At 44.1% G+C, this 25,282-nt stretch overlaps 1 protein-coding gene across 1 annotated transcript in view; it reads right to left on the bottom strand.

The window, feature by feature from the left end:
- NUP93 (nucleoporin 93) overlaps positions 1-25,282 on the bottom strand; it is a 1,186,812-nt gene that overhangs the window by 1,135,809 nt on the left and 25,721 nt on the right. The window contains exons 2-3 of the mRNA XM_069640327.1: positions 13,967-14,157; positions 4,066-4,183 (exon numbers count right to left, since the gene is read on the bottom strand). Of these exons, the coding sequence (XP_069496428.1) occupies positions 4,066-4,183; positions 13,967-14,145 (297 nt within the window). The 5' untranslated portion in view covers positions 14,146-14,157. The remainder of the gene's footprint in view (positions 1-4,065; positions 4,184-13,966; positions 14,158-25,282) is intronic.

Below are 25,282 nucleotides of genomic sequence, written 5' to 3'. Positions count from 1 at the left end.
AGGAATGTCAAGCTTAATATCAGCCTGAGAAGCATTAAATTGATACTTTTGGCATTTGGCATGTGCTGCATAAAACAAATCAGGGAGTGCATTCTGACCCATGTAACTCTTTATGGTCGATCCTCCATACTTTAAATTCCATTTCTTTGACTTTACTTACCTAATTTCAGCTTTTCCAAAGCTGCTCACACGTCATCAGGATCCTGCAATCAATGTAAATTAGGCCCTACCCAGCCATTCTGCTCACACCCCCTTCCTGCAGTGCTAATGCACATGCAGTGCCTACCTTATGGAACAAACCTACCAGCTACATCTGCCAATCCACCTCCCTATCACAATTGTGGAAACTCCTGAAGAATTTGACCCTAGACATACAATTTTCCACTCGCCCAGCTTCCCACTTATTGCGGTCAGATGTGCAAGTTTCTACTGTGACATTACCTCGCATTCTGGTTCTACCAGTGGTGTTCCCTTCAGCATAGGGAAAACAAATCAACAATCATACATGCACTTGTTTGCTTAACATAATGCTTAATATGTTTTACCAGGTGTTGTATAATGTGGCAGTGTACTTTTCAAGTCATGTCAATGAAACCAGATATTATGCCAGCTCCCCCAATAGGTCTTTATTGCATTTTTCAACTATTGCCTTGTTCAATCATGTTAAAAAACAATAACTAACCCTCAACACAATCACAGTTTTCATGCTTTCACCAAGCAAGTCACATATTTTAAGGCAATTTATCAATCTTCGAAGCTCCTCCTTCAGTATCGCAGTGAGTGGTTAAAGAACATATAAAACAATACTTAAATAAAAATCACCATTACACAGCACAGAAAGGGTATAAGGTCTACCGATGACGGCATCACCAGAAATTCAATGTTACGTTAGCTTGGTGCTCCTGTCTTAATCTTACTATTCACTGGTAAACCAAACAATTCCATGTACGCATTTAATTATTTATTCGATCACTGTTTCACCATGGTGTTATTGATTGTATTCCCATATTTCAAGGTCTTACGATTTTAATTCTATATTTCTTACAGACCATCAAGGGAGCCAATCTCTCCATCCCAACTACTTCCCATGATTTCCGTACCCATTCCTTTTTAATTAGAGGGTCTTGACATTTCCAAGTTAAAATGACAAATGTTCTGGAAGCCAGCAGTAAACTATGGATCATGTACAGTAATGGGGAGAACTCCCCCTTGTCCCCTGACAAAATAACAGCAGAAAGAGAACCAATCCTCTCAGAATATGCCCCAGTTCCTTCATCCAATAGAGCACATTATCCCAGTATGTCTGCATTCATCACATCGTCACCAAAAATGCTATGCGCCAACATCGCCACGCCCCTGCTGAGGATTCATTGTCAGGAACATTTTTGATAATTTTTTAAAGGTACCTATTGCCATCCATGCAAGAGCATTATACCCTATATTATTCCACAATTCCTGCAAGAAAGCTTCCCTAAAAATCCTCTCCCATTGCACTCCAGCTATATGTTGCCATCTGTCATATGCCATACGTAGCACTATAAAGCCTTGAATGAGAGTCAGAAGCTATTTTCAATGGTGTTAAGGTGCAGTTCAATTTGGGGACACCTATAGGGTTCGTATTTTAGCTTTTTACAGCCATACATTAACTATGTGCATACATGGCTCAAGCCATAACTTCATTTCCCAAATAAAGTGTGTGATGCTGAGCAAATCATTTTTATCTCACTCCACCATATCTACCAAAATGGGTGAACAAGGTATGGGTTTTGTGTTGCTGGGAGGCATGACACAAAGCACTGGTTTGTTTTGGGGGTTGGATGGGAAGGAGACAGGATTCCAAATATAGGTTTTCTGTTGTGGACTGAAGGGAGGAAGAATGCAGGTATGGCTTTGGCGGTGCGGGTGGAAGGTAGGCATCTTGCCAGATTATGGGCCTTGCATTGTGGGAAGGCTGGGGACCAGGTATTAGTAATATGTTGTGTGAGGTAGGTAGGCAGAACACTAGGTATAGGTCTTGTGGCGGGTCAGAGGAAGGACTCCGAATCTTGGAGGACATTGTCAAGGACACGTTTATTAAAGAATAAGGATAAGGCCTAACTTTCCCTAGAACGATGGGGTGTTCCCTACCTATCAAAGTAATGTGCTAGTCAGTCGTCTGTAAATGTCCCAAAGAATATGACCACAGTCCAAACTAACCCTAAACGGACCCTACCACTATTCTAACTAAAGAAACTAGAAGGATTCCCTTCTTCTGGTGTTTTGCTTCTTGCAAGTCTCTTCTTCTGGGTTGTTCTTAATAGGTGATTTTTAAATAGTCTTGTGTGACTTCTTTAAATCAGTTCGTATAACTCTTTCAAGATATCATTATACTTTTGTTCCTCCTCAACAATTGGTTTCTTTGACCTTGGAGGAATGCTTTGATCCGTATTAATGGGTTTGACGTCACTTTGGTTTTGCTCTTTCCATCAACAAAAAGGAGATGCTTTCCCCTTTTCCCATGGTACCGATATCCAGCCTCTACAACTCTCTCCCTCTTGAGATTCTCCTCTCTACTTCTGAATTCATAGGTTTTCTTTCTCTTTATAGCATCTGTCTTTAGACATGTACAACTCTCTGCCCTTCTCCCCAGGCATGTGTCTTGTAGTTTCTCTCTCAATCTTTGTTGCATTCGGCTTGCTCTCATTGCCACTATTCCAGTCTTTCACTTTCGAGGTTATACTTCACTGATTTGACTGGGAGGAGTATGAGCAGTCCCATAACGATTCCCCGGCAGCCTCCCGGATCTCCTATTCTCCCAGTTACCTTGGATTCTCTGGGACGTAGTCACCGGGGCCTCCGTTCACTCGGGGGGTTGCAGTTTTCGTCAATTCTCTTGTGACTTCGGTGTCTCACGTTCAATATTCTCCTTCTGAACCGATTAGAAAATCTATGGGTATTCGGAGCGTATGCGGCTTTTACCGCTTAATGGTTTCAGCGTTGTTTTGTGGACCGTCATTGTGTCTTTGTGGTCATGCTACCACCCTCAGCTTCTCACTCTTTCCTTCTCCAAGGACGCTGCACATCCAGCGCACTGCCTTCAGCATCCGAGCAGTCACCAAACTCGCGGCTTTGCTGGTTGCAGAGTCTCCTCCCATCTCATGTGTTACCTCTCTGCGGTGCTTTCCTGGCAGATGTGCGCGTCTCTCTCCACTTGCCATGGCGTCTCTTCCCACTCCAGCCTCCTCATCCCAGTTAAATGGAGGTTTCCTTTTAAAGCAACAGGCTCAGTTTCTGGTTGACAAGAACATATGGTAGTTCTTTCTTCACACAAGTCTTTATATTGCATATTTCTTTGTGGGTCTGATATTCCCAAATAGGCCATTTCAAGATGTCCTTTAAGGAGTTCCTCACAGGAACGCGAGTCCTTGTCCCTACACGGTGGAGTCTCTCCTGATGAGGTCCCACTTGCCTAGACCCATTGGGAGGGTGTTGCGGACCATGCTCATCTCCCTAGCCTCACAAGAGGGGTCGTGGGGGCTCCTTGGGGAGAAGGGATGAATTCCCTCAACATCAGTCTTGGTACGTGGGGATGCAGGCCAACTGGTAGGAGACTTGCCTGGTGGCTCATGTTTGGCTCTTTGAGCGAAGCCAGACCCCCCCCCCCAGCTTGCTCTGCCTATGAATTGTCTGGCTCCCCAACCTCTGTGCATGTTCTCCTGTGAAGAACAAATGCAAACATTTGAACTAAAAAAAGAAATGCTGTTTTGTTCAGAAATCAGATTAAACAATTTCAGTTTATTAATTGTGATGCTGAATAAAGACATCAATCGGACGATCTCCTTTCCCTTCCTGAAATGTTCTATGTATAACATTAAAAACATGTTAACACATTTTTAAATGTTCAGACCATATAACCCATGTCATACCATTCTGATCAACAAGCCAAAGCCCACTCAGATGCAATCACAAATGATTGCAAACGTTATCCATCAGGCAGCAAACTATACTTGATATTCCACAATCCCACAATGTCCTCAATCACTAGCTTTCATAGTAAGCTCTTGGCAAGTCACTGCACTGCCTTACCTGTATGTCAGTGTCCTTCACAGGCTCCAAAGGTTCAAATGTAGTTGCTGCGCTAAGACTTTCCAGTCGCTGAGATGTATGGGAAATGTCAAGACCCCTGGACCCAAGGAGAACAGACCTACAATGACACGGGTGAAATGCAAAAAAGGGTTAAACTACTGTGTGCTTTTCAGTTTAGCATCATGGAGGGTGAAATAGAAAATTGTGTGGCAATATGAAGAAAGCATGTTCCTTTTGAAAGCAACATCATGTGGGTGGAAAAAGTGGTTGTGGTCTACTGTAAATGAGAGAAAACCCAGGGACACATTTTATACCATGGTAGTAATGAACTGTAACACTGCGTGAAAGAAAGAACATTTTTGGCAGATGGGTTCCATCCTCCGGTCCCATTATCCATCAATGGCCGTTTGGTTATAGTGTGAAGTGGCTCCTGTTTAAGAACCAAACAGCTAGAAGCTTTTTATATCAGTATAAAAGATTGATAGTGAGGAATGTAGGATTCTTGTCAAAGTCATTAATTGTATTTTTATTTATTTGAGCTTCTAATGCGCTTTCGCCAAAGTAATGTACAGTTTAATGATGGTGGTACAAACAGTATGTAAATGAACAGTCGACAGGAATAAAAGAAAGAATACAAAATTAGAGGGGTGTGGGATTTAAGGAGGGTGTGAAAGTGAAATAAGGAGTAGAGCGAATGGTTAGAGGAACATAGTTCCAACGCTTAGGTGAGAATGTTGAGAAAGCAGAAACAAGAAGAGAAACAAGGAGAATAGGGAGCAGCAAGGAGGAAATGGAATTGTGAAAGCAAGATGTGGGATGGAGTACATACATAAGAGCAGAAAGGTAGGCACAAGCGAGACCATGGAAACACAAAGAAAATAACAGGAAAGCGAAATATGAGATAAGTCAAAGAAAAGAGGGACAGAAGAGATGTGCTAATAGACGTACGTGGATAAAGAAGAATGAGAAGTCGAAATGGCAGTGTTGTACAGAGCGCGGCAGTACGAGATGGTAACTAGGAAGGCCAATTGATAGAGCAGCGCAATAGTCAATACGGGAAAAAATGATTGAAACCATAAGAAGTTTAGAAGCAGAGAAAGAAAAAAAGGATTGTGCAACAGATTATAAAGATGGAAGCAGCAGACCAGAGCAGTGTTAAATATGTGACAAAAGAGGGGGTTTGAAGAGGACACCTACATTTTAAGCATAAGACAAGAAGGCAAAAGCAGCAGGAGGGAAGGCCAAAGAGGGTGGAGGCAGAGCGGATGGTCAAGTATTAGCGGGAAAAAAAGAGGAGCTCTGTTTTAGTAGAATTGAGATGGAGAAAGGGAGGTCATCCAAGATTGGACAGCATAGAGGTAGCTAGAAACACAGTTGAGTGTCAGAAAAAGACGAAAGAAAATTTGAGTGTCATTGGCATAGGATAGATTAAAAGAGGAAATGAGATCAGAAAGCAGGATAGCGTAGAGGGAAAAAAGAAGGGAACAAAGAATGCAGCCTCGAGGGACTCCATGGTCTAAGGGGTGGGGTGGAAGAAGTAGAACCAGACCAAGAGACTGATTAAGAGAAGTCAGAAAGATAAGAGTTAAACCAACGGAAAATTAAGCCAGAAAACCTGAGGGAAGAGAGTGAGGACATAAAAGAATGATGGACAGTGTCGAAAGCCACAGCCAGATCCAGAAGAATCAATGTAGAAGATTGTTTATAGTGACATGCGGGCAGAGAATTGGTGTCATGAAGAAGAGCAGTCTCAGTAAGCAAGACAGCAACCAGATTGAAGTGAAGGCAGAAGTGAATTTGAGTGTAGATGGAAAGATGCCTGTAAGAAAACATCAAGCTCTAGGAGTTGATAGAGAAAAAAAGAGGAAGAAGAGAAATGGAATGAAAATTTGCTTGGATGGTCAGGTTAAGATTAGGTTTTCTTTTAAGGAACAAGCATGCTGGAGCGTCAACAATCAAATTAAAACCTAAAGGTTAACCCACAATGGTGGATGCGTTGGGCAAATGGCCTGGCCGAGGGTTTAACTTGCCCTGGAGTTCACACACTGCAAAGCCAAATGTTGGCTGGCCCAAGTGTTAGGCAGAAACCTGTGCAGTTCCCTTAGGGACCACTGCAAAAGATTTAAGACTACAGGTGTTGGCAGTAAACCCACTTGGTAGCAGTCTGTACCACCAAGATTTACCTGGTAGCTGTGGCTGAGCAGTCAGACTTCCCTCAAGAAGAGTTAGGCAGTATGCAAAGTATACTCAATAGGCACTCAGGTACAATAATACAAGCAAACACTGACCAGAGCTTTGGTATCAAAGTATATAATTATTTATTTAAGAACACACAGTTGAAACACTCCAGCACTCTTATTGTAAAATATTCTAAACACAGTTACTATTATGATATATACACCCCCTTTTCCCTATCAGAAAATCACAGGCAAACACCACTTATTTTCATACAGAGGTGAGCGCTTAACTAGATTGCACTCTAATAAGTTTGTGAAAAGGGGAGGGAAAAAGACAGAATATGGAGAGGTACACCACTCTACGATTCCAGAACACTGTTAGCAAGGCAGAGAGCAAAAAGTCACTGGTGAGCCAAAGTCCAAAGGCTGGGCCCACTCTTAGAGAGAGCAGAGCACAAATGCACCCAAGTTCACACAGTTACACTAGGCTTAGAAAGTCTTGCAGAGGGTTCAGAAAAGAGTTTAGAGAGGCTTAGAAAGGTTTAGCCAAGGTGACCCAGGCTAACCCAGGTTCGAAAGCCGGGGGCTAAATCTACCCCGTACAGTCGGTAGCAAGGGAAGCCAGGCGGGACACGGTACCTTAAGTGGAAAGGATCCTCCAGCGGTGGCAGTTGTTCCTGGTAGTGGGTGCAAGTTGCGTCATCGTCCAGGGGAAGAGGAGATCTCGACTTGGAGGAAAGATGAAGGTCGTTGCACTACCAGGGCAGAAACCAGCCGCAGAGTTTTCCGGTTAAAGGTGGTACCTCTGTCTCGCGGTCGTGGTAAAACGTGGTATCCCGGTTGCCGGGGTGCTTGGCACGGGCAAGGAGGTCACGAGATACATCGGGAAAGCGAAAAGACGGTGAAACTGGTTATCCCCACCAGTTAAAGGAAGAAGACTCTCCGGCGGGAGATCTCCTCTGTCGTTGGGAAAAAGTGGTGAGACGGTCCAGCAGGGCTCCACCGGTAGTGGTGTCGTGGCAGGTCGGCTCAGCTTCTCCCTCGTCGGATTCTTTGGTCCTGTGGCGACTTCTGAAGTTCCAGTCCCCAAAGCCCTGCTTTTATGCAGCAAACCCCCATTCACTCAGCCTAGCTGTCACTCAAACATGCTAAGTGGTGAGCCGGCCGGCTCACCACTTGGGCCAATCAGGACGGAGTGCGACTTGAGTTGCCTAGGCAACTCAGTCCAGGGTGCCTAAATTCCCCTCCACCCCTCCTAAGTGCCCCAGACATAGTGGCACCACTTTGGAGGGCTTCTGTGGAGAAGCCCGCCAAAAAGTGGAACAAAGGGCTCGACTTGGGTTGGAGTCACAGAAGAGAACACAAACGCCATTTTAGAATCAAGTTTTGGCAAAAAATACCAACCGGAGAATTAATATTAATTAAATAAACCGGCGGTATGTTCGAGGCTACCGTAAATAATTAAATAAAGATAGTAGCCTAAAACAATGGGAAATCCCATAGGAAAATATTTGCGGTTGAATATAAAAAGTAGTATCCACTGCCACCAGCCAAAACTCGGTCAGGGGGGACGGAGACGTGACCCCTCGACTAACAGACCCTGGGGAATCGAATTGCCCCAGCCAGTACGTCCACAATATGATGGTTTGTACTGGTTCTGCTCAGAATTTAAGACTAGTAAAGTCAATGGTGACTTTACATGCCCTGGGAGACAGTAGCCAGTCCCAGGGTATGGAGTCTATACTGGGGGGTCACTATGACACCCCTGTGTTACTGCACTGAGGGTGCTGTGTAACACATATCACAAAAACACATGAAACCCTATGGAGTAAAAGACCCCATAGCCCATTAAACACTTCTAGATCCAAAGAAACGCACTCAAATCATGTCCAAGAGTGAGGGTAAAAGAGTCTCACTCTTGGCAGGAGAAAAAAATAAACCCCAAAAATCCAGCAAAGCTGCTGGGGGACTCACTAGGTTAGGAAATTCAGCCTAAACAGAGAATTCTCCCCAACACCAAGTTAGTCTTATATCCTTCAGAGGTCCGTAAACTGACATCACAGTACTTAGAAGTTGGAGGAATCATGAATAAGGCACTAAATAAACATTTTAAATACCTATCTAGATTACCACTACAGAAACACGTTTTGCTTTTTTATTTCATTTGCAAATGCAACCATCTGATTGCTTATTAACAACGCTTGCAAAAGCTGGAGTCAGGTTTTGACTGTAAAGCGTTCTGGAAAACCTTTTCCCACACTTTAAAGTGTATGAACACACCTCATAGGTGCATCTATTCTGATAAATGCACACAACACAGAAACTCTGAAACATACTTTTGTGCAATGCAAGCATTCGATGATAGAGCATAATTTGTTTGTTAAAAGGATACTTCCCAATTGTAACTACGTTTTCCATCTTATTACTTCACAATACTAAAATGGTATGTATAATGCCCCTCTCAGTTAGCATATACAGACAGAAAACACAGCAGAAGTTGAACCGAAATAAACCATTTCCCATCTCAGCGTGTGCTGCATCCGACAGGCTCTGTGCACACAGCCCAGACATGTCAAAATGGCTCCTTCATGGTCTGCAGTTTCCTCCATGCAGATAAGAATCAAAAGAGGTGTTCTGGTTTCTGTCAAGTCCCCTGTCCTTTGCACTGAAAACTGCTCTCACCTGATGCATAAATGGTATGCATAGAAATATAAAAAAAGGTGTCATATTTAGAAGATTTAAATTCATAAAAAGGCCCTTATCTGGAATCCTGGGGACGCAGAGCATCTGATTTTTTGATCTTGGAGGAGACATAGGAGGGAAAATCCCTAGAGGAGAGGAAGGAAGATGAGCAGTTGTTTTAGGGGGAATAGAAGTCCTGTATGGACATGGACAGTTTATGGAGGTAGGAACAAAGGGAAGCTATTAGATTGGTGTGAAAAGTGAATTTAGCTGAGTCGAGAACAGAAGTGAGGGCAAGGAGGGCAGGAAGAGAGTCTTTATAGGCAGGAAGGAGAACAGGGGAGTCATTTTTATGCCAGGTGCATAGTTGAAGTCACACTGCTGTCCTTAGCTTTTGGCTGGGGAGATCCTTGGTTGGAGGATCAGTGCAACAGGTGGATGAAAGATCGAGCAGGAAAGTTTGCAGTCAAGAGATGTAGCCGGAGGGTGATGAGGGTCGGGGGGGTGGGGGGGATGTCACTTAGTTTAGATGAGGGGCAAAGGGTTGGATTTCAATTTTCTTCTGGAGATTGAAAAAGCGGGTGGAGGTGAGTGGAGGATGGGCCCAACAAGGTGAATTTGTAAAGCGAGTGATCAGAGCAAAAGGGGTTAACAGAGAGAGCAGAGGATTGAGGAGTGGAGGACAGGAAGAGTTGATTAAGCGAGTTCCCAAGGATAGTAGGATTATGTGCATACGGACAAGTTAAGCGCAGTGTGGGCCGGTAGTTGTAATGTGTGTGCGAAAATGAGCCAAAAAAAACATGGTGCCGGTGCCTAGCCATTTTGGACATTCACTTCCAAACCGCAATGGAAGTCTACGTTTTTATGAGCTCAGTTGGCAGACATGAGTTCTGCCAAGGGTGCGATATGTATATTTGGAAGCAGATGAGCTCATTATGGAGGATAGCTGGCATATTGTTCAATCAAGGACGTGCCAAGAAGGGAGAGAATTGTGCAGGTGCAGTGATTAGGGGTGCTGGGAACAAGCGCGCAGGAGACAAACTGGGTTTTTCCTCTATTAACAGGATTTTTCTGCTCTGTGCTCCTCATGCTTGCTGTCTGTCCTTGGGCCGGGGGACGGTTGGCAACCTGAGGTGGGCAGGGATTCTTTCCCCGTAAGAGAAGAGGTATCCGGTAGTAGAGAGAGAATTGGAACCCCGAGTGATGAAGTCTCGCTGAGAGGGAGGACGCTCCACTCCAGACCCCGTTAGCATGTGTGATCTCTCTTCTCACCTCCCTTGGGACTGGGTAGTGTCGTAGTGGCTGAGATGACGCTTTCTCCTTCAACTGCACCAACAGTGATGTAAACTTTCTATCCTGGTCTATTTGTGAGTCTATGTATAACCAACTCTATTTACTCCCAGAGTCATTTGTATGCTTATATTGTATATGAAAAAAGGCCTGCAAAGAGCCAATTATAAACCAACTATTGGTCTAAGTGTTTGTTATTGCCTCCCTAAATCCAAGAACATTTAGTCGTTTTAATAAGGTAAGTGGTTCTGGGGTCATTAAACGCGACTGTTACGCTCACCTGGTTCCCACAGGGGCGTCGATCGGACCCGGACAGCTGCGGTCTCCACCAACGTGATGCGTAGTGTCGAGATGACTGTCTGGACTGGGCCGCCTAATCTCGTCTCCTTGATCCGTAGAAGTATTCTCCTGCAAGTGGAGAAAGGTGTTTAGCCACCCGTGGATTTTAGTGATGGCCCCCTCCCACTGTTCTTGTTCTCCCCTCTCGTCACCTCCGATATCCCCTTTTAGTAACCTCACCTTATGTTTTTAAATGATGAGCTCTCCATCCTGCATGGCATGCAGGGGCGCGTAGATACCAGTTACTTCACTGGTTTGAAGGTGCTGGAGGATTTCTGGAGGTATATTGACTCCGGGGTTTGTAAAGTTCAAAGAGTTCAATATGTCCGATGTTCACTCTTATTCCAGTCCCTTGTTGAATTGCAACTGGTTCAAAAGAATATTGCCTGGGGGCAGCTAATGGCGTTCAGGTAAGAGTCTGTATTACCCAACACTGTCCGGTAAAAGTTGCATGAGTTTAACTTGTTGTTTTCTCCCTTTATAGGTGTGGAAAATGAAGATGAGGCGTATTAAAGGGTAATGCCTCCGGTGGTAAATCAGGTAAGCCTATGGTGGTAAGAGATTGTATTTGTCGGCTCTCTTGGCTCACCTTGTTGTTTCTTTTGTTTTCCCCCACCTGCTGCAGTTTGGCGAAGAAAAGGAAGGAGGCAGCGCTGGATCGAAAAATGCTGTGAAGACTAGTGAGTATGGCGCGGCGCTGCAGCTGGCGATGTGACGCGTGCAGAAATAATGTCCTTTTCAAGTTCGAAGACGTGATGGATCCGAAATCAGGTAAGGATTGAAATAATGTCGTTGTTCTAACCTTTCCTTCTTCTTTCCTCTTTTGCTAGGAGCTCTGGATTCGAGACGGGCGTGGCTGAAGACTGGATACTGACTGCAGGCACGGTGAGCGTTACGCTGCTGGATGCAGAAGAACGCGAAGCGTGTGTTGCTGATCGGGCGTGGTTTAAATAGCCTCCATAGTAGTTCCAGGTAAGAAGTTCCCCAGAACCACACCAGAGTAAAATATAGTCCCTGTAACAAAATAGTCCAATCCAAGCCTCACATTGGCTTGGATTCAGTTGCAGCATGGTCTGCATGATGTAAGTAATGTCTATGAGCCTGGCGCCTATGGCGCCAGGACTGAACCCAGACAGCCCCTAGCCAGGGATGCTGGGGTTTTAATAAATATCTAGATGCCTGCTCCCGGGGCTGATGGGCTTGGTCCGGATGCCCGGGTGTAGGCATCATGACAGCGACAGAAAAGCAAAACAGGAGTACAGCCATCCCTACACTCCAGTAAAACCCCACACTACTCTTATTACCCATCATTATCTAGCCGAATTGTCTATGCTAGCCATGATAGCAATCAGTATTAGTGTGTAAATTAGTTATTCTCTAGACAGAGCCTACATTTATGTACGGTAGCCACCATACTTCACATCCAAGCTGTTGATATAGCCTTTATATGCCCCCTGCTGCACTCCGAGATACAACTGCGCTGTGCCCTATAGTTCGTCATTGTGTTCGGCACCATAGCTAGTTTGTGTTGAATGTTGTCACACCCTATAACAGCCTTCCTGGGGTATTACAAGGCGGGAAGCACAATCATTGCTGAGCTCCAGAAGCCCAGCCACTCTTACACTACTACTGCTATATAAACTATGCCAACATAGTTAGCCTATGTGCTGAATTGTGCTACCCTCTATAGTCAGCCATTGGGATGAGCTTCATAATTAGCCACTGAACTGAATTGTGGGAGGAAAAGTGTTACACCAACATGTATACTAGGGGGCAGACATCATGCAGGATTTAGATGCATCTTGCGGGAAAGAATAGTGTTGCTTTCGGATGTACTTTGGGGGAAGGAAATGTGTTGCAATAGACATTTCGGAAAGATTAGCCATGCATCACATTTAGATAGAATTGTAAAGGTTAGTCACGTGTCACATTTAGATAGAATTGTGAAGGTTAGCCACACGTCACATTGTGAAATTAGCAATGTGTCACATTTAGATTGAATCGTGAAGATTAGCCACCTAGAGACTTTGAGAGTATCCAATGTACTAACCCCCCTCTCCTTCTCCTACTACACACCACCCTTGTAATATACACACCCATCGGCTAGCAAAATTACACACACAAACCCAACAATCACCCCAGGCACTGGACCTTACCCCTACGGACACAACAGGCCAGTGCACACAACCATAGCCTTAATTACCAGCCAATTCAACACATATAACACACATTACAAACAACCCATGGAATGGATGGACCTCATCCTTACAGACACAAGCCAGTGCACTCAATCAACCATATCTGAAACCCCAGCACACACAGACGCCAGTTTCTCCTGGTTATGGGCCTAGCCTATCCCTCGAAACTCCCTAACCAACTCCATCCTCTTTCTGCAGAGCCACAGGAGCGCCTGACGACTGCCCCTGGCCGGTAGCGGTGCGCGGCATAAACGAGCATAACATTACATTAATCTGTGAGTGTGTGTGGAGTTTAGTCGCAAATGGTGGGCCTTTGTCATGTTGGAGAGATTTAGATCCTCCATAATGGCATTGGACAGGAAGTGTTTCAAGAAGTAGGTCAAGATCAGTGAAGATTAGGACAAGATTAGGAAAGTCGGATTTCTGAATTAGTGGAATGTGGTCGTTAGAAATAAACAGTCCACAATATGTGCCTATGTGAGATGTGATCACCAAACACAGACCAGATCTAGTGAAATTATTTTATTCCATGGGTCCCACACCTACCCATGTTAATAATACAGATGAGAATGAAGATGATGAACTAGTGTATCAGCCATTTGTGATAGCAGGAATGACCAGAATGTTTAGTGTCCTTAGGTGACAAAGAAGATGAGTCTACATTTACAGATGCCCCAGTCTCCTGTGCATGCAATAAAGGTGATTAAGTTATGAGAGCGCCTTTCCCTTTGCATCTAGCATGCAGCCATGAAATAGAAGGGGCGAGTGTTACCAAGCTATCCAGCAGCATTCGATCTGCCGCTGCACCTGGCTCTGGGATAAAAGGAGAAGGTGGCGTAGCCATCCCCTGCTCCTGGGAACATCAAGGGGAGTGAGTAGACTTGTATTGAGACCAAGCTTGCATGTGCTTTAACAAGACTGACGGGGTGTACAGAACGTGAATCCATGAGGACATCACCTGATTCATTATGGTCAAGGTGTTGATGCTTTATATAGTTCGCTTTATGTTGTTGATGGAGGCTCCAAACATACAGACACAAAGAGGCCAATACTCAATCAGCAATAGTAGTTAATTTCCAACACACACTTGAAGCTGAGTGGATCAGAGTCTTTCAGAATGTGCAAGTTATCATGTACACTATTGGATCAATCATGTACGAAATGATGGCAGGAAACTTGCGACGTAACAAAAATCCTGTGAATCAGCCAACTTACGCCTTTACATCTGCAGTTTCCTGTGAGGTGCGTGTGAGTGTCCGAGAGCGCAAGCGCTCCCCAGCCTGCTGTATTTCCTGTAAGTTGCGCTCAACATGAGGTAGCTCCGAGATGCCTTCGGTCTCTGCTGCAAGCTGTTCCGCCTGCTGAAGGAGTTCACCAAATCCTTCCGTGTCCATTTAAAAAAAAGGCTAAAGACAAAAAACAAACAGAAGATTAAAATAAAATAGTGATGGTTTGCTCAACGGTTGATTCCAATTTGTTTTAATAATATAATCCTCACCAATAAGCCTCCTCTCAAGGGTGCAAAGTACTGCAATTGCAACCTGGGTTCAAATGAATTCAGAGATTCCCATGAACATTGATGAGATGTTTTGTGTAGAGGGGATTCAAGTAAAACCTTCATATGACAAAACATCTTTATTTTAATTTATGTTGTGCACATAGCAAATTAGGCCTTCCACGAGAGTCCACATTTATAGTTTTACACCTATGTGGTTCTTAAAATTCACAATGTTTTACGTGAAAATCACATAGTGAAATCAGGAGTTGTTACCCCTATGGGAGAACATTTCTTCACAGCTTAACTAAGATGCACTAATTCCTGGTGTGTCAGTGATTTTTCAAGCGTCCTCTGATGTGGGCTTAGAAAAACCGACCTGTGGGGCTCCACAGGATTTACCATCAAGTTAGACCAGACCCTTACAATAGTAACTTGATGAAACGAACAGACTTGGCTCATAGGAGAGGAGCAGGGCCTTAATAAGTTGCAGCTCGTCCAACCACATGCAAAGTATTGTCCACAAAGTATACTTACTGAAATAAATACTTGGAAGAATAGCAAGCAAGCAATATATAAATCTACAGGTACGTTTTACGGTTCAGGTACAAGTATTATAAATCCAGTAAAGTGGTCTACACAAAGACCTTTGACACTTCTAAAGTGTTAATAACAATTAACAATACCAATCCAAATCAACTTTACAGCCAGTAGGACAAATGCTACACAGGTTAATACGTTATAACTACTTTACAAGAGCTAAAAAGAGTGAAAAGCTCCCATTTATCACAAATAAATATGGCAAAAAAACAAAATCACAGGAGTATTTTACAAATACAGGGATTGATCCGAAACTCCAGGAACAAAGTGTCAGTGACAGTTTACGGGTAAGCACTTCAACATTTTTTTGTGTCCCAGAAACCTCATCCATAGGGCTTAAAATGACAAACCCAATAGGTCCGACACGTTTAAGGCGACAAGGTAAGTATATGTGTCTTACCGTTAATGGGCCAAACCCTCTAGCTTTTAGTGATTTTGCAATCACTATAAAATGCACAATATACCTGAACCACCACAAAGTTGTTATACATTTTTGACAATTGTTAGGGAGAATTCTCTCTTTAGGCTGAATGTCCTAACCTAGTGAGTCCCCCAGCAGCTTTACTGGATTTCTGGAGTTTGTTTTTTTCTCCTGCCAAGAGTGAGACTCTTTTTCTCCCACTCTTGGACATGATTTATGGTGTAACTTTGACTGTTAATGTGTTTTATGGGCTATGGGGTCCTTTACTCCATAGGGTCTCATGTGTTTTTACTATGTGTGTTACACAGCACCCTCCGTGCAGTAACACAGGGGTGTCATAGTGACACCCCACCATAGACTCCATACCCTGGGACTGACTACTGTCTCTCAGGGCATGTAAAGTCACCATTGGCTTTACTAGTCCCAAATTATTAACAGAAACCAGTACAAACCATCACATTGTGGACGTACTGGTCGGGGCAATTCGATTGCCCCGGGGTCTGTTAGTCGAGGGGGCACGTCTCCGTCCCCCCTGATCGAGTTTTGGCTGGTGGCAGTGGAAACTACTTTTTATTTCCGACCGTGAATATTTCCCTATGGGATTTTCCCATTGTTCGAGGCTATCAACTTTAATTATTTAATTCTCATAGCCTCGAACATACCGCCGGTTTATTTAATATTAATTCGTCGGTTGGTATTTTATTGCCAAGACTCGATTCTAAAATGGCGTTTGTGTTCTCTTCTGTGACTCCAACCCAAGTCGAGCCCTTTGTTCCACTTTTTGGCGGGCTTCTCCACAGAAGCCTCCAAAAGTGTTGCCACTCTGGGTACCACAGGGGGTGTGGGAGGGGGTTTAGGCACCCTGGACTGATTTACCTTGGTAACTCAAGTCGCACCCTTGTGTGATTGGCCCAAGTGGTGAGCCGGCCGGCTCACCACTTAGCATGTTTGATTGACAGCTAGGCTGAGTGAATGGGGATATGCTGCATAAAAGCAGGGCTTTGGGGACTGGAACTTCAGAAGTAGCCACAGGACCCGAGAATCCGACGAGGGAGAAGCTGAGCCGACCTACCACGACGACACCACCGGTGGAGCCCTGCGGAACCGACTCACCACTTCCCGACGACAGAGAAGATCTCCCGGCTGGAGAGGCTTCTTCCCCTGACTGGTGGGCACAACCAGTTTACCTTCTTCTCTTCGCACCCCAGACCGGTTTGTGGTCGAATTGCCTGTGCCAAGCACCCCGGCAGCCGAATAGCCACTTACCACTGGACCGCGAATCAACGGACCGCTCCTTGTACCTGAGAAACTCTGCAGCTGGTTTCTTCCCTGGCAGTGCAACAGACTCCTGTCTTCCTCCCCGACTAGATCCTCTCTTCCCCCGGACAAAGCACCGACTTGCATTCGCTGCCAGGAACAACTGCCCCCACTGGAGTATTCTCACCACTTTACGGTACCGTGTCCGCCAGGCCTTCCTTTCTAAAGATTGCTACAAGGTAATAATAACCCCTTTACCTTCTGGACTGGGCTGGCCGCCTTGACCCTCTCACTGGTCCCTTTCTTTGGTCCAACTCCTTTTCGAACCGTTACAAGACTTTTGTGCACTGCAACCGTGTGACATTGGACACATTTCGTTTTGATCCTCTTAAAGCGGATCCGGCCTACTGACTCTGAATTCACGGTGTTACGTTGCCTTCCTCTCTTGTTGTGTTCATGAAAAAGTGTTGGGATCTGTTTCAATTTATTCTCTGCTTTTCTCTCCCTTTTTAAAACGAATTATTAGAGTGCCATCTACGTTAAGCGCTCACCGCTGTCTGACAATAAGTGGGGCTTTACTTAAGACTTGTCTAATATTCTTTTAAGGGAGTGTATATTTTTTAGTGACCATGTTTTTGAATTGCTTACTATTAGTGCCTGTGTGTATTTCTAGATGTGGTTTTAAATAAATAATTATATCTCTTTTACACCAAGCCCTGGTCAGTGTTTACTTGTTCTATTGTGTTCTCTTGACCTATTGCGAATACTCTGTATACTGCCTAACTCTTCTTGAGGGAAGTCTGACTGCTCAGCCACAGCTACCAAGTGAATCTGTGTGGTACAGGCTGCTACCAAGTGGGTTTACTGCCTAACATCTGTAGTCCTAAATCTTTTGCAGTGGTCCCAGAGGGAACTGCACAGATTTCTGCCTAACAACAATCATAGGTGGAAAGGGCTGCTTCAGCTGTGTACCTTTGTTTAACAATCTATTCACGATCCGACTTCCGTCAGGAAGGCACAACACCAAGCATGTTTTTTTGTGGGCTGTGGGTTTAGGGGTGGGCTGAAGGTTTTGGCATGCAGAACCTCTGGACTGTATCCCACTTAACAGAAAATGTTGTTTACTTAAAGAATGCAAAAGTAAAACATTTCTACAAATAGAAGTACTGCATAAGTGCTGAAAGGAATTTCTTTTCTTCATAACATACATAAAGCCAAAACATGGCTTATAACACATTCCATTTTTTCTATGTTATCATGAACATTAAAAAAATCCCTTCTGGTAGATCTCTTAAAATTGCCATACATAATTGATCAAATGTAATCATGTGACAGATAAGATTTGCATCATTGCCTTCCAGAAATAGATTCCACATCGTCACATCTTCACAGTGAATCTTATTGTTAAAAGCTTCCATGTATTTCATCCCAATCACACTTAGGCTCTTACATGGACATAAAATATATTCAGCTGATTCTTTTTTTTAATATTTAGTTAAATTAACCTTTTACAGAAATTTCCAACAGCAATCAATCAAAATCAAAAGACAAGAAGCAAGAAAAAAAGAGACAAAGAAAAGAAAAACCAGACATAATGCAACCCTAAAGCAAGCCAGAGAAACAACAAACAAACCACTAAATGAATATGACCTACTAACCATAACCTAATTCATTTGCTCAGTACTTGTATCACAATGAAATATAATAAAATCTAATTTAGTAAAACAGAACACAACAACATCTTCTGATTTCGATGCTGTACGCACTGTGACTACATCAACTTTTCTGACCCAAAAGAAACCAATTTTTTGTCTGGAAATTACAAGGCTATCTCGCAACTTTCTAGCATCAGAATTACTGCTATTGTTTTTGTTTTCTGATGTGAGAAGCCTTCAATCAGACTTTCCCAAAATGATTCCTGCAGATGTTGTATAGGTTTCAGGGATGAATCTGCTGAAGAAAAGCAATCTAGCCTTCCTTGTGCCATCATCCCAGGATGTCAAAAGATGTTTAGTGGTTTGGGCTTCAGGAATTATGCAGATTTTACACAATTTTCTGGCCAATGCCCCTTGACCCCTTTTTGCAAGCACTTTGCCTGTATGGATGACATTTAATCTTAATCTTAGGAATTTATTTCTGATTTTCCAATCAGAGAATTTTATCAGATATTGCTCAGAAAGGCCAATTTCATTTCAGCTAATTGCAGTTGATTCAGATGGGCCCCCGATTGAACATCCGTAATTGTCTGAATCCAGTCCCATTCCTCCCATTTCTTTTTCGCTCTAACAGGATTTTCTGCTAACAATTTATTTCCAATGTCTGCCACAGAAAGTAATTTTTCCAGTTGGACTTTAAGGTTAGAAAGCATTTTCGATTTTAGTGTCTCCAGGTGAGCTCTTATGTCAGAATGGAGGGCGCCATCCTGCGAGCTGCATATCCGCTGACACAATAATATCAGTTTCCAACCTACCTGGGAATCCAGAGATCTTAGACCCAATTTGTATCTGATATTTGCCATAGACGCACACATTGGCAAGCCCAGAGCATTTTTCCACAGAAGGCCCTCCCACATTTGCCATGAGATGTTCCAAAGTTGGGGTTGGCTTCCAGGCCATACAGTAACACTGGGATCACCGTAGCCGGGTAAAACCTCAGGACAGGAATTAACGAGAATCTACCATATTTTATGAAGATTTTCTTCATCTGGGCCGATAAGGAGTTAACTTTCAGAACCATGTCTTGTTCTGCTTTGCATAGTGCTGGGAGGGCATATATTTTATAACCCAGGAAGACAAGCTCTTCTACCTTTGGTATAATTTTACCTCCCATTCCCCATTGACGAAATACTACTTTTTTGTTTTTCTGCCTAAAGACAAGGATTTTAGATTTAGATGGATTTATGGCGAGACCATTTTCAGTAGCATAGCTATAAAGAGCATTCAATAGACGTAGTCCGATCGCTGTTTTATCCAAGACTACAACGTCATCTGCGTACGCGAGCCAATGGAGTTTTTCTCCATTCAATTCAGGGTTCGCCAATGCAAATGGGGCTAGATATTCCCCCATATCTGCTATGAAAAGATTGAAAAACATCGGTGCCCCTAGGCACCCCCGTGACACCCCCCAATTCACTTTGACTGCCTCGGGCAGATGGCTTTCCTCATCTAATCGCACTCCGATATAGTTATCTTTGTGAAATTCAACAAGCATCCCCAATAAACCCTCTGGAATTCCTTTTGCCCTCAGTTTCTGCCAGAGCCTTTCCCTGTCCACCATGTCGAAGGCCTTTGAGAAGTCCACCCAAGCTCCATACAGCTGCTGTCTCTCACTTTTACTCGCGTTTTCGCTTAGTAAATGTAATACTATGCCATTTACGGCTGTGAACAGACCCCTTCCTAAAGCCAGTCTGACACTTGGACAGGAAGTTCACTTTTCTGACCCAGTTTTCCACTTCCCCCAGTAGTATCTTCATGAATATCTTCCCATCTACATCCAGGAGGGCAATAGGGCGGTGGCACGCCCCCCCCCTTAAAGAGGGGGGTTAATAGTGGTCGAGGTTCACCAGGGAGGTAGTACTCTTTTCCTCAAGATCTCTTTAATAAATAGCCAGTTTAACGGTTTAGCCCATAGGGCTGGACTGCTCTTCAATACTTGATAAGTTAGCCCATTAGGGCCTGCCGCTTTTGAGACCAAGCTCTTAGATCTTCAATATAGGTCTCATCAAATTCTAGATTCCAGTTGACGGGATTATTTTTGTGAAAGGATGTTTTATGTGGTTTCCCAAAAATCGATTGGAGATGGAAGAGCCAATCTTTTTCTGACACTAAATTACAGAGATGGTTACTTGATTTCCCTTCTAATTGATGGAGAACATTCCAAAACTCTTTTGAGTCCCTTTTCTCAATTAGCTCCAACATATAATCCTCATCCTTTTGCAGTCTTTCTATTTTTCTAGAGACTGACCAGGTTTTGTATGCCCTATTCAGTAACTTTTCTTCCTTCTTCCTTGTCTCTCTGTTAGAATACATTTTTCTAATAGTTCTTAAATTCTTATTTAACTCTCTTTTCCTAAGCCGAGTTTCTTCATCGGAAACATGCTGATGTGTTTGCCTGGCTCCCACTCCACTCCCACTCGGAAAAAGGGTGGACCGAACAAACTTTGTGAACACTGCTGCAATGCAATTTGTGCGTTGTGTGTGTTCAGACAGAGCTGCTAATTTCTCATTCAGTTTTTTCCCTTCAAATTTATATTTTAATAACCAAACTCTTCCTTTCATACAGCCAATCACTTGGCTATCCTTGTCGTGTTGGTCCAATAGTATATCGGGAAAACAAAGTTCCAACCTCAGGTGGTCACTACCCCCTCCCTCAGATATTTAACAACGCTTTTTGTTCAAATAGAGCATTAGAGAGGAATAAATAGTCCAGACTTGAGACTGAGTTCCCTTGGATTCTCGTGGGTCTTGATGGAATATCCCCCGGAGTGTTCCATTTGCCATTTTTAGTCCCAATTCATTTAGAAGATCTACCCAGGATCTTCCATTTTCTGTTATTCTCCTCCCAGTTTTATTAGTCTGCTCTTATTGGTCTGCTCTTTTGCCAACTGTATAGATTGCAAATTTAAGTCCCCTCCTAGTATTATTACTGCTCCTGTATACAAAGATCTAATTTTTCCCAAGGAGAGAGCCAAAGACTTCAAAAAGGTGTCAAGGTCGGAACACACGGGGTTCCAGTAGATGTTAAAGAAAATCATGTCCAAGACCCCGTTTTTTTGTTTCAAGGAGGCTTTACAAATTGGCAATCCCTCAATACTACTAGGGATTTATGTAATCTCATCGAATTCTGAATGTCTAACTGCCAAGATCATACCCCCACTTGGTCTGCCCTTAGCTTTTTGAATGGCCAATTGCAACATTATCTGAAACCCCTCTACTAAGGTTTGGTTCTTCATCCATGTTTCTTGAAGCATGATGACATCACCCTCCCTGAAGAGAGAGTTTTTCAGGGTTCTTGGATGTGTTGTTGGGCCCCCGTGTGTTCCAGCAAAAGACATTCAACCCCCTGCTATTAAAGAGGATTTTGTCCGAACCCCAGTTTCTGTAAGACTTCTGTTAAGATACTCGGGAGCAGAGATCAATATTTTCTGCTCTGATGTCTTTGGTCGCATCCCTTTTGTTCAGTTGCCGAGACTGCTGGGATTGGGCAACATTACCACCGCCTTGGTTTGGAGACCCCTTTGAGTCTCCTCTCAGAGAATTTTTCTTGAGCTCCGGCTGCGTACAGGAGACCAAAAGATCACGTTTCCTTAATTCAACTGTTGCTCCTTTAATGGCTGCATAGGCCTCTCTTGACGATAGCCCCACCTATGCCACCAAGGGATAGTCAAGGTCCGGAAATCTCACAAACTCAGTGTCCAGACTATTGAGTAGGTATAGGCTTGGAACTTTTTTCAGTAAAGTCAGGATTACTCCTCTGCTTAGAGATTTTAGCTTATTTTTGTAATCAGGGAGAGCCATATGATAGGCATTGCAAAGAGTGACAAATCATTTTCCTTTCCCCCCCCCCCCCCGACTTTCCCAGGCCCCCCTGGAAATTGACTTCCCCCTTCATTTTCCACTGGGAGCACCACTATTTTGGAGGTCTTCCGGGGCCACGACTGGATGCCCTAATCATTCTACGTTTGCCATCCCCTGTTCTGGTTTCCTGAATACTCGGAGTTTTATATGTTCCTTGTGTTTGTTTCAGGAATATTGGAGCAATCTTCTGATTTGGTCTTAGTTCTCTGGGTGCTTCACCCATAGGTATTGTATTTAACACTCCTTTATTTTGCTTAATCTTTAGAAATATTGGGGCTATCGTCAAGTACTCACTTGTCTTTACTGAGGCCTTCACTGGCCTCAGTTGTACGATTGGGGTACCTGCACGGCTTACATCTAAGCCCGTTATTTGCTTCGCTGTGGAGCCCTTGGGATCTGTTTATTCTCCTTCTTTTTGTGACCTGGTTGATGACAATATTGGCACCTTGTCTACATTCGGGCTACTGGCCTTTTCTGTATCCTTCTTGTAAGTTTTAAGATTACTCCCCTGCCCTTTTCCTTTCCTGCTCTGATCTTCTTTGGCCGGGGTTTTGGCAGGAGAGTCCATCACAATCAAGTCCTGTGAGTCCACCCACAAAGATGTAGAAGATGCATTAGAGATTTTCTTCAAAAAAGCATTTGTCACTGAAGAATTGCGTTTGTGATTTTTCTGATTTTTTCGCCCCCCCTTTTTTTTGAGCTCCGGATTATTTCAATCTTCTTTGTCTCCTTGATTCACATCTTCTGTCTTTTCTCCCTCCCTTTCCATGCGTCAGAATCTGTGTTTGTTGGTGTGGCTCCTTCTTGAATTGACTGATTATTCTCCCCAGTTATTGCCAGTACTTCTTCCTCCAAGAGGCCGTCACCCACATTAGCCAGCCGTCGGAATTCTTTGTTACGCTCACCTGAACTCCAAGGGGGCGCCAAACGGAGCTGGACGTTCTGGTGATGAGTGGTTCCTTGTGGCCCCCTCTGACTTCGTCACGAAAGCAGGTTTGCCTAAAAATGTTAAATCAAATGTTACTCAACCATAAGGACGAGGGCAACTCCCGCTTCCCGTAACCTCCTCTTGCAGCCCTCTGCTAGGTCTCACCTTTGTATTGTGAATCGCGGGCTCTCCGTCCTGCGTCTCTATGCGGGGGTGCGTAGTAGTATTAGGATCTAGTTACTTCACTGATCCTGCAGAGTTCCAAACAACTGGCTCAGTAGGTAAGTCTCTTTCCAAAGGTATGGATTGCTTAAGAGTTCTAGTTGTAAAGTTCACTCCTGTGCCCCTTCCTACAGGTTCCCCTCGTGCTTAATATGGAGCGAGGTCCTTTTCAGGAATGGTAGCTGGCTTCCAAAGGTAAGTTTTGCGCCAGCGCTATGCGAAAGTCTTTCCCCACATTTTTGTTCTCTGCACAACTAACCTGCTGTTCTAGCATTCTGCAGGTGTGGAATCTCCAGAACAGAGTTTGAGTGAAGATGTATTGCGGGTCCACGAAGCTGTCTCTGGGTAAGTAGCGGCGTTGCGCAAGATTTTAAGTCTAAATGAGGCTTTCCCCACAGCGCGGCTAACCTGATGTCTTCTTTTATGTTTCTACAGATGTGGCAGCTCCGGAGCGGCAATCAGATGATGGGCGGCGATCGCGTGATGATGCTCCGATGGACCGCTGGACTGAGCAGGCTTCTGTAAGTATTAGTGTTGCTCTGAATAGCGATGTAGCTTGCTGGTCTGCACAGCTAACCTGGTGTCCTCTCCCTTGCAGCTCGGCAGTAACAGAGACTCCAGGAATACCGAGATGGAAAATCAGGTATGTGTCTTGGTCTGCTCTGTTTTCTCTCTTTCTTCCTTGCAGGTAGCTCGAGACAACTGGACGGGTGTAGCTGAAGACTGGCCTGGAGTTTGCAGACACGGCGAGCGTTACGCTGCAGGAGTGCAGAATAATGCAAAGCGTGTTCGGTACAAAGGGCGTGGTTTATATACTCTTCAGAAAGTAGTCCTTAGGAAAAGTAGTCCCAGCAACCACACCCAAGCAAATAGTTCCTTAAGCAAGTAGTCCCTTCAGCCCACTTCAGACTGGTTTACACGTGCTTCACTGGATTTGAAACTTGTCATGTTGGTGATGGCAGTATGAGCCTGGTGCCAAGGGCGCCAGGACCAAGTCCAGGAGGCCCCTGTGAGACTCTTGGGGGCCTTTAAGGCCCCCACGAACCCAAAGCCCTGGGCATGTTGGTCTGCACCTGAAGTTTGGGGGTATGGACCGTGACATTCTTCTAACACGGATTCCGAGAGTGGGGTATCATCCATCTGGGAGTTAGTTTCTTCCACTTGATTCAGTTCTTTCAATTCTGGAAACCTTTGATTAAGTATTTGGAGCTGTGTCAGTATATCTTGCTTCACTTTTGTGTCCAACTCAACCTCCTTTTTCTGTGCTGCCATAGACTGTTGGATGGCTGATACCTCTAGGCCTTGTTTAGTGATTTCCACCTTTAACTCCAGTAATCTCTGTAATACAGTAGTATTTAATACATTGCAACACCCCACCACTGCACCATCTAGTGTGGCCATTTCATTTGTCATTTCTAGCAATGTACCTGTTTGGGACTGAACTTCAGCCCTCAATAGTACAAAGACTGAAACTAGAGAATTGAGAATGTAGTCAAGGACAGAGTGTGTTTTCACTTGCATGACTAGCCACAGAGATAGCTAGAGAAGGGGACTGGCACCCAATGTTCAGATCTTCCTGCCGAGATTTCAACGACCCTTCTGTTTCATCCTTGGGAATAATAAGGTCTTTGTCTGGCTCAGTTGTGAACAGAATTCCAGTTGACTCAAGACTTTCATTGAGGTCCAGAGTCCCTTGGGATGACGCCCTCTCTTTTCTAGTCCTTTTGCGAGACTGGAGCCCCCTGCGGGTTTTACTCGGAGATTCATCCTCATTAACGCTTTTGCTTCTCTTTCCAAAATGATCTTCGATTTTTTTCTGTATTTTTGATGTTACTGTAAATTCCAATCCTTTTTTCCAAACTCTGCAGTTGTAGTTGTAGCTGCCTGTGCAGCGTTCTGCCTGATTGGCGTGTATCCTCAGAGTGAATTTGGGCTTGGACATTATGCAGTTTTATCGATTGTGGCAGCTCTAATATGTCCATGTGGCTATTCATCCCTGCCGGACTACTTGATAATGGCTCGTCCCATTCGG

This window comes from Ambystoma mexicanum, chromosome 1q, assembly GCF_040938575.1.
Source record: "Ambystoma mexicanum isolate Mex_15411 chromosome 1q, UKY_AmexF1_1, whole genome shotgun sequence".
Lineage (NCBI taxonomy): Eukaryota > Metazoa > Chordata > Amphibia > Caudata > Ambystomatidae > Ambystoma > Ambystoma mexicanum.
This window is presented reverse-complemented; position numbering and strand designations above follow the sequence as displayed.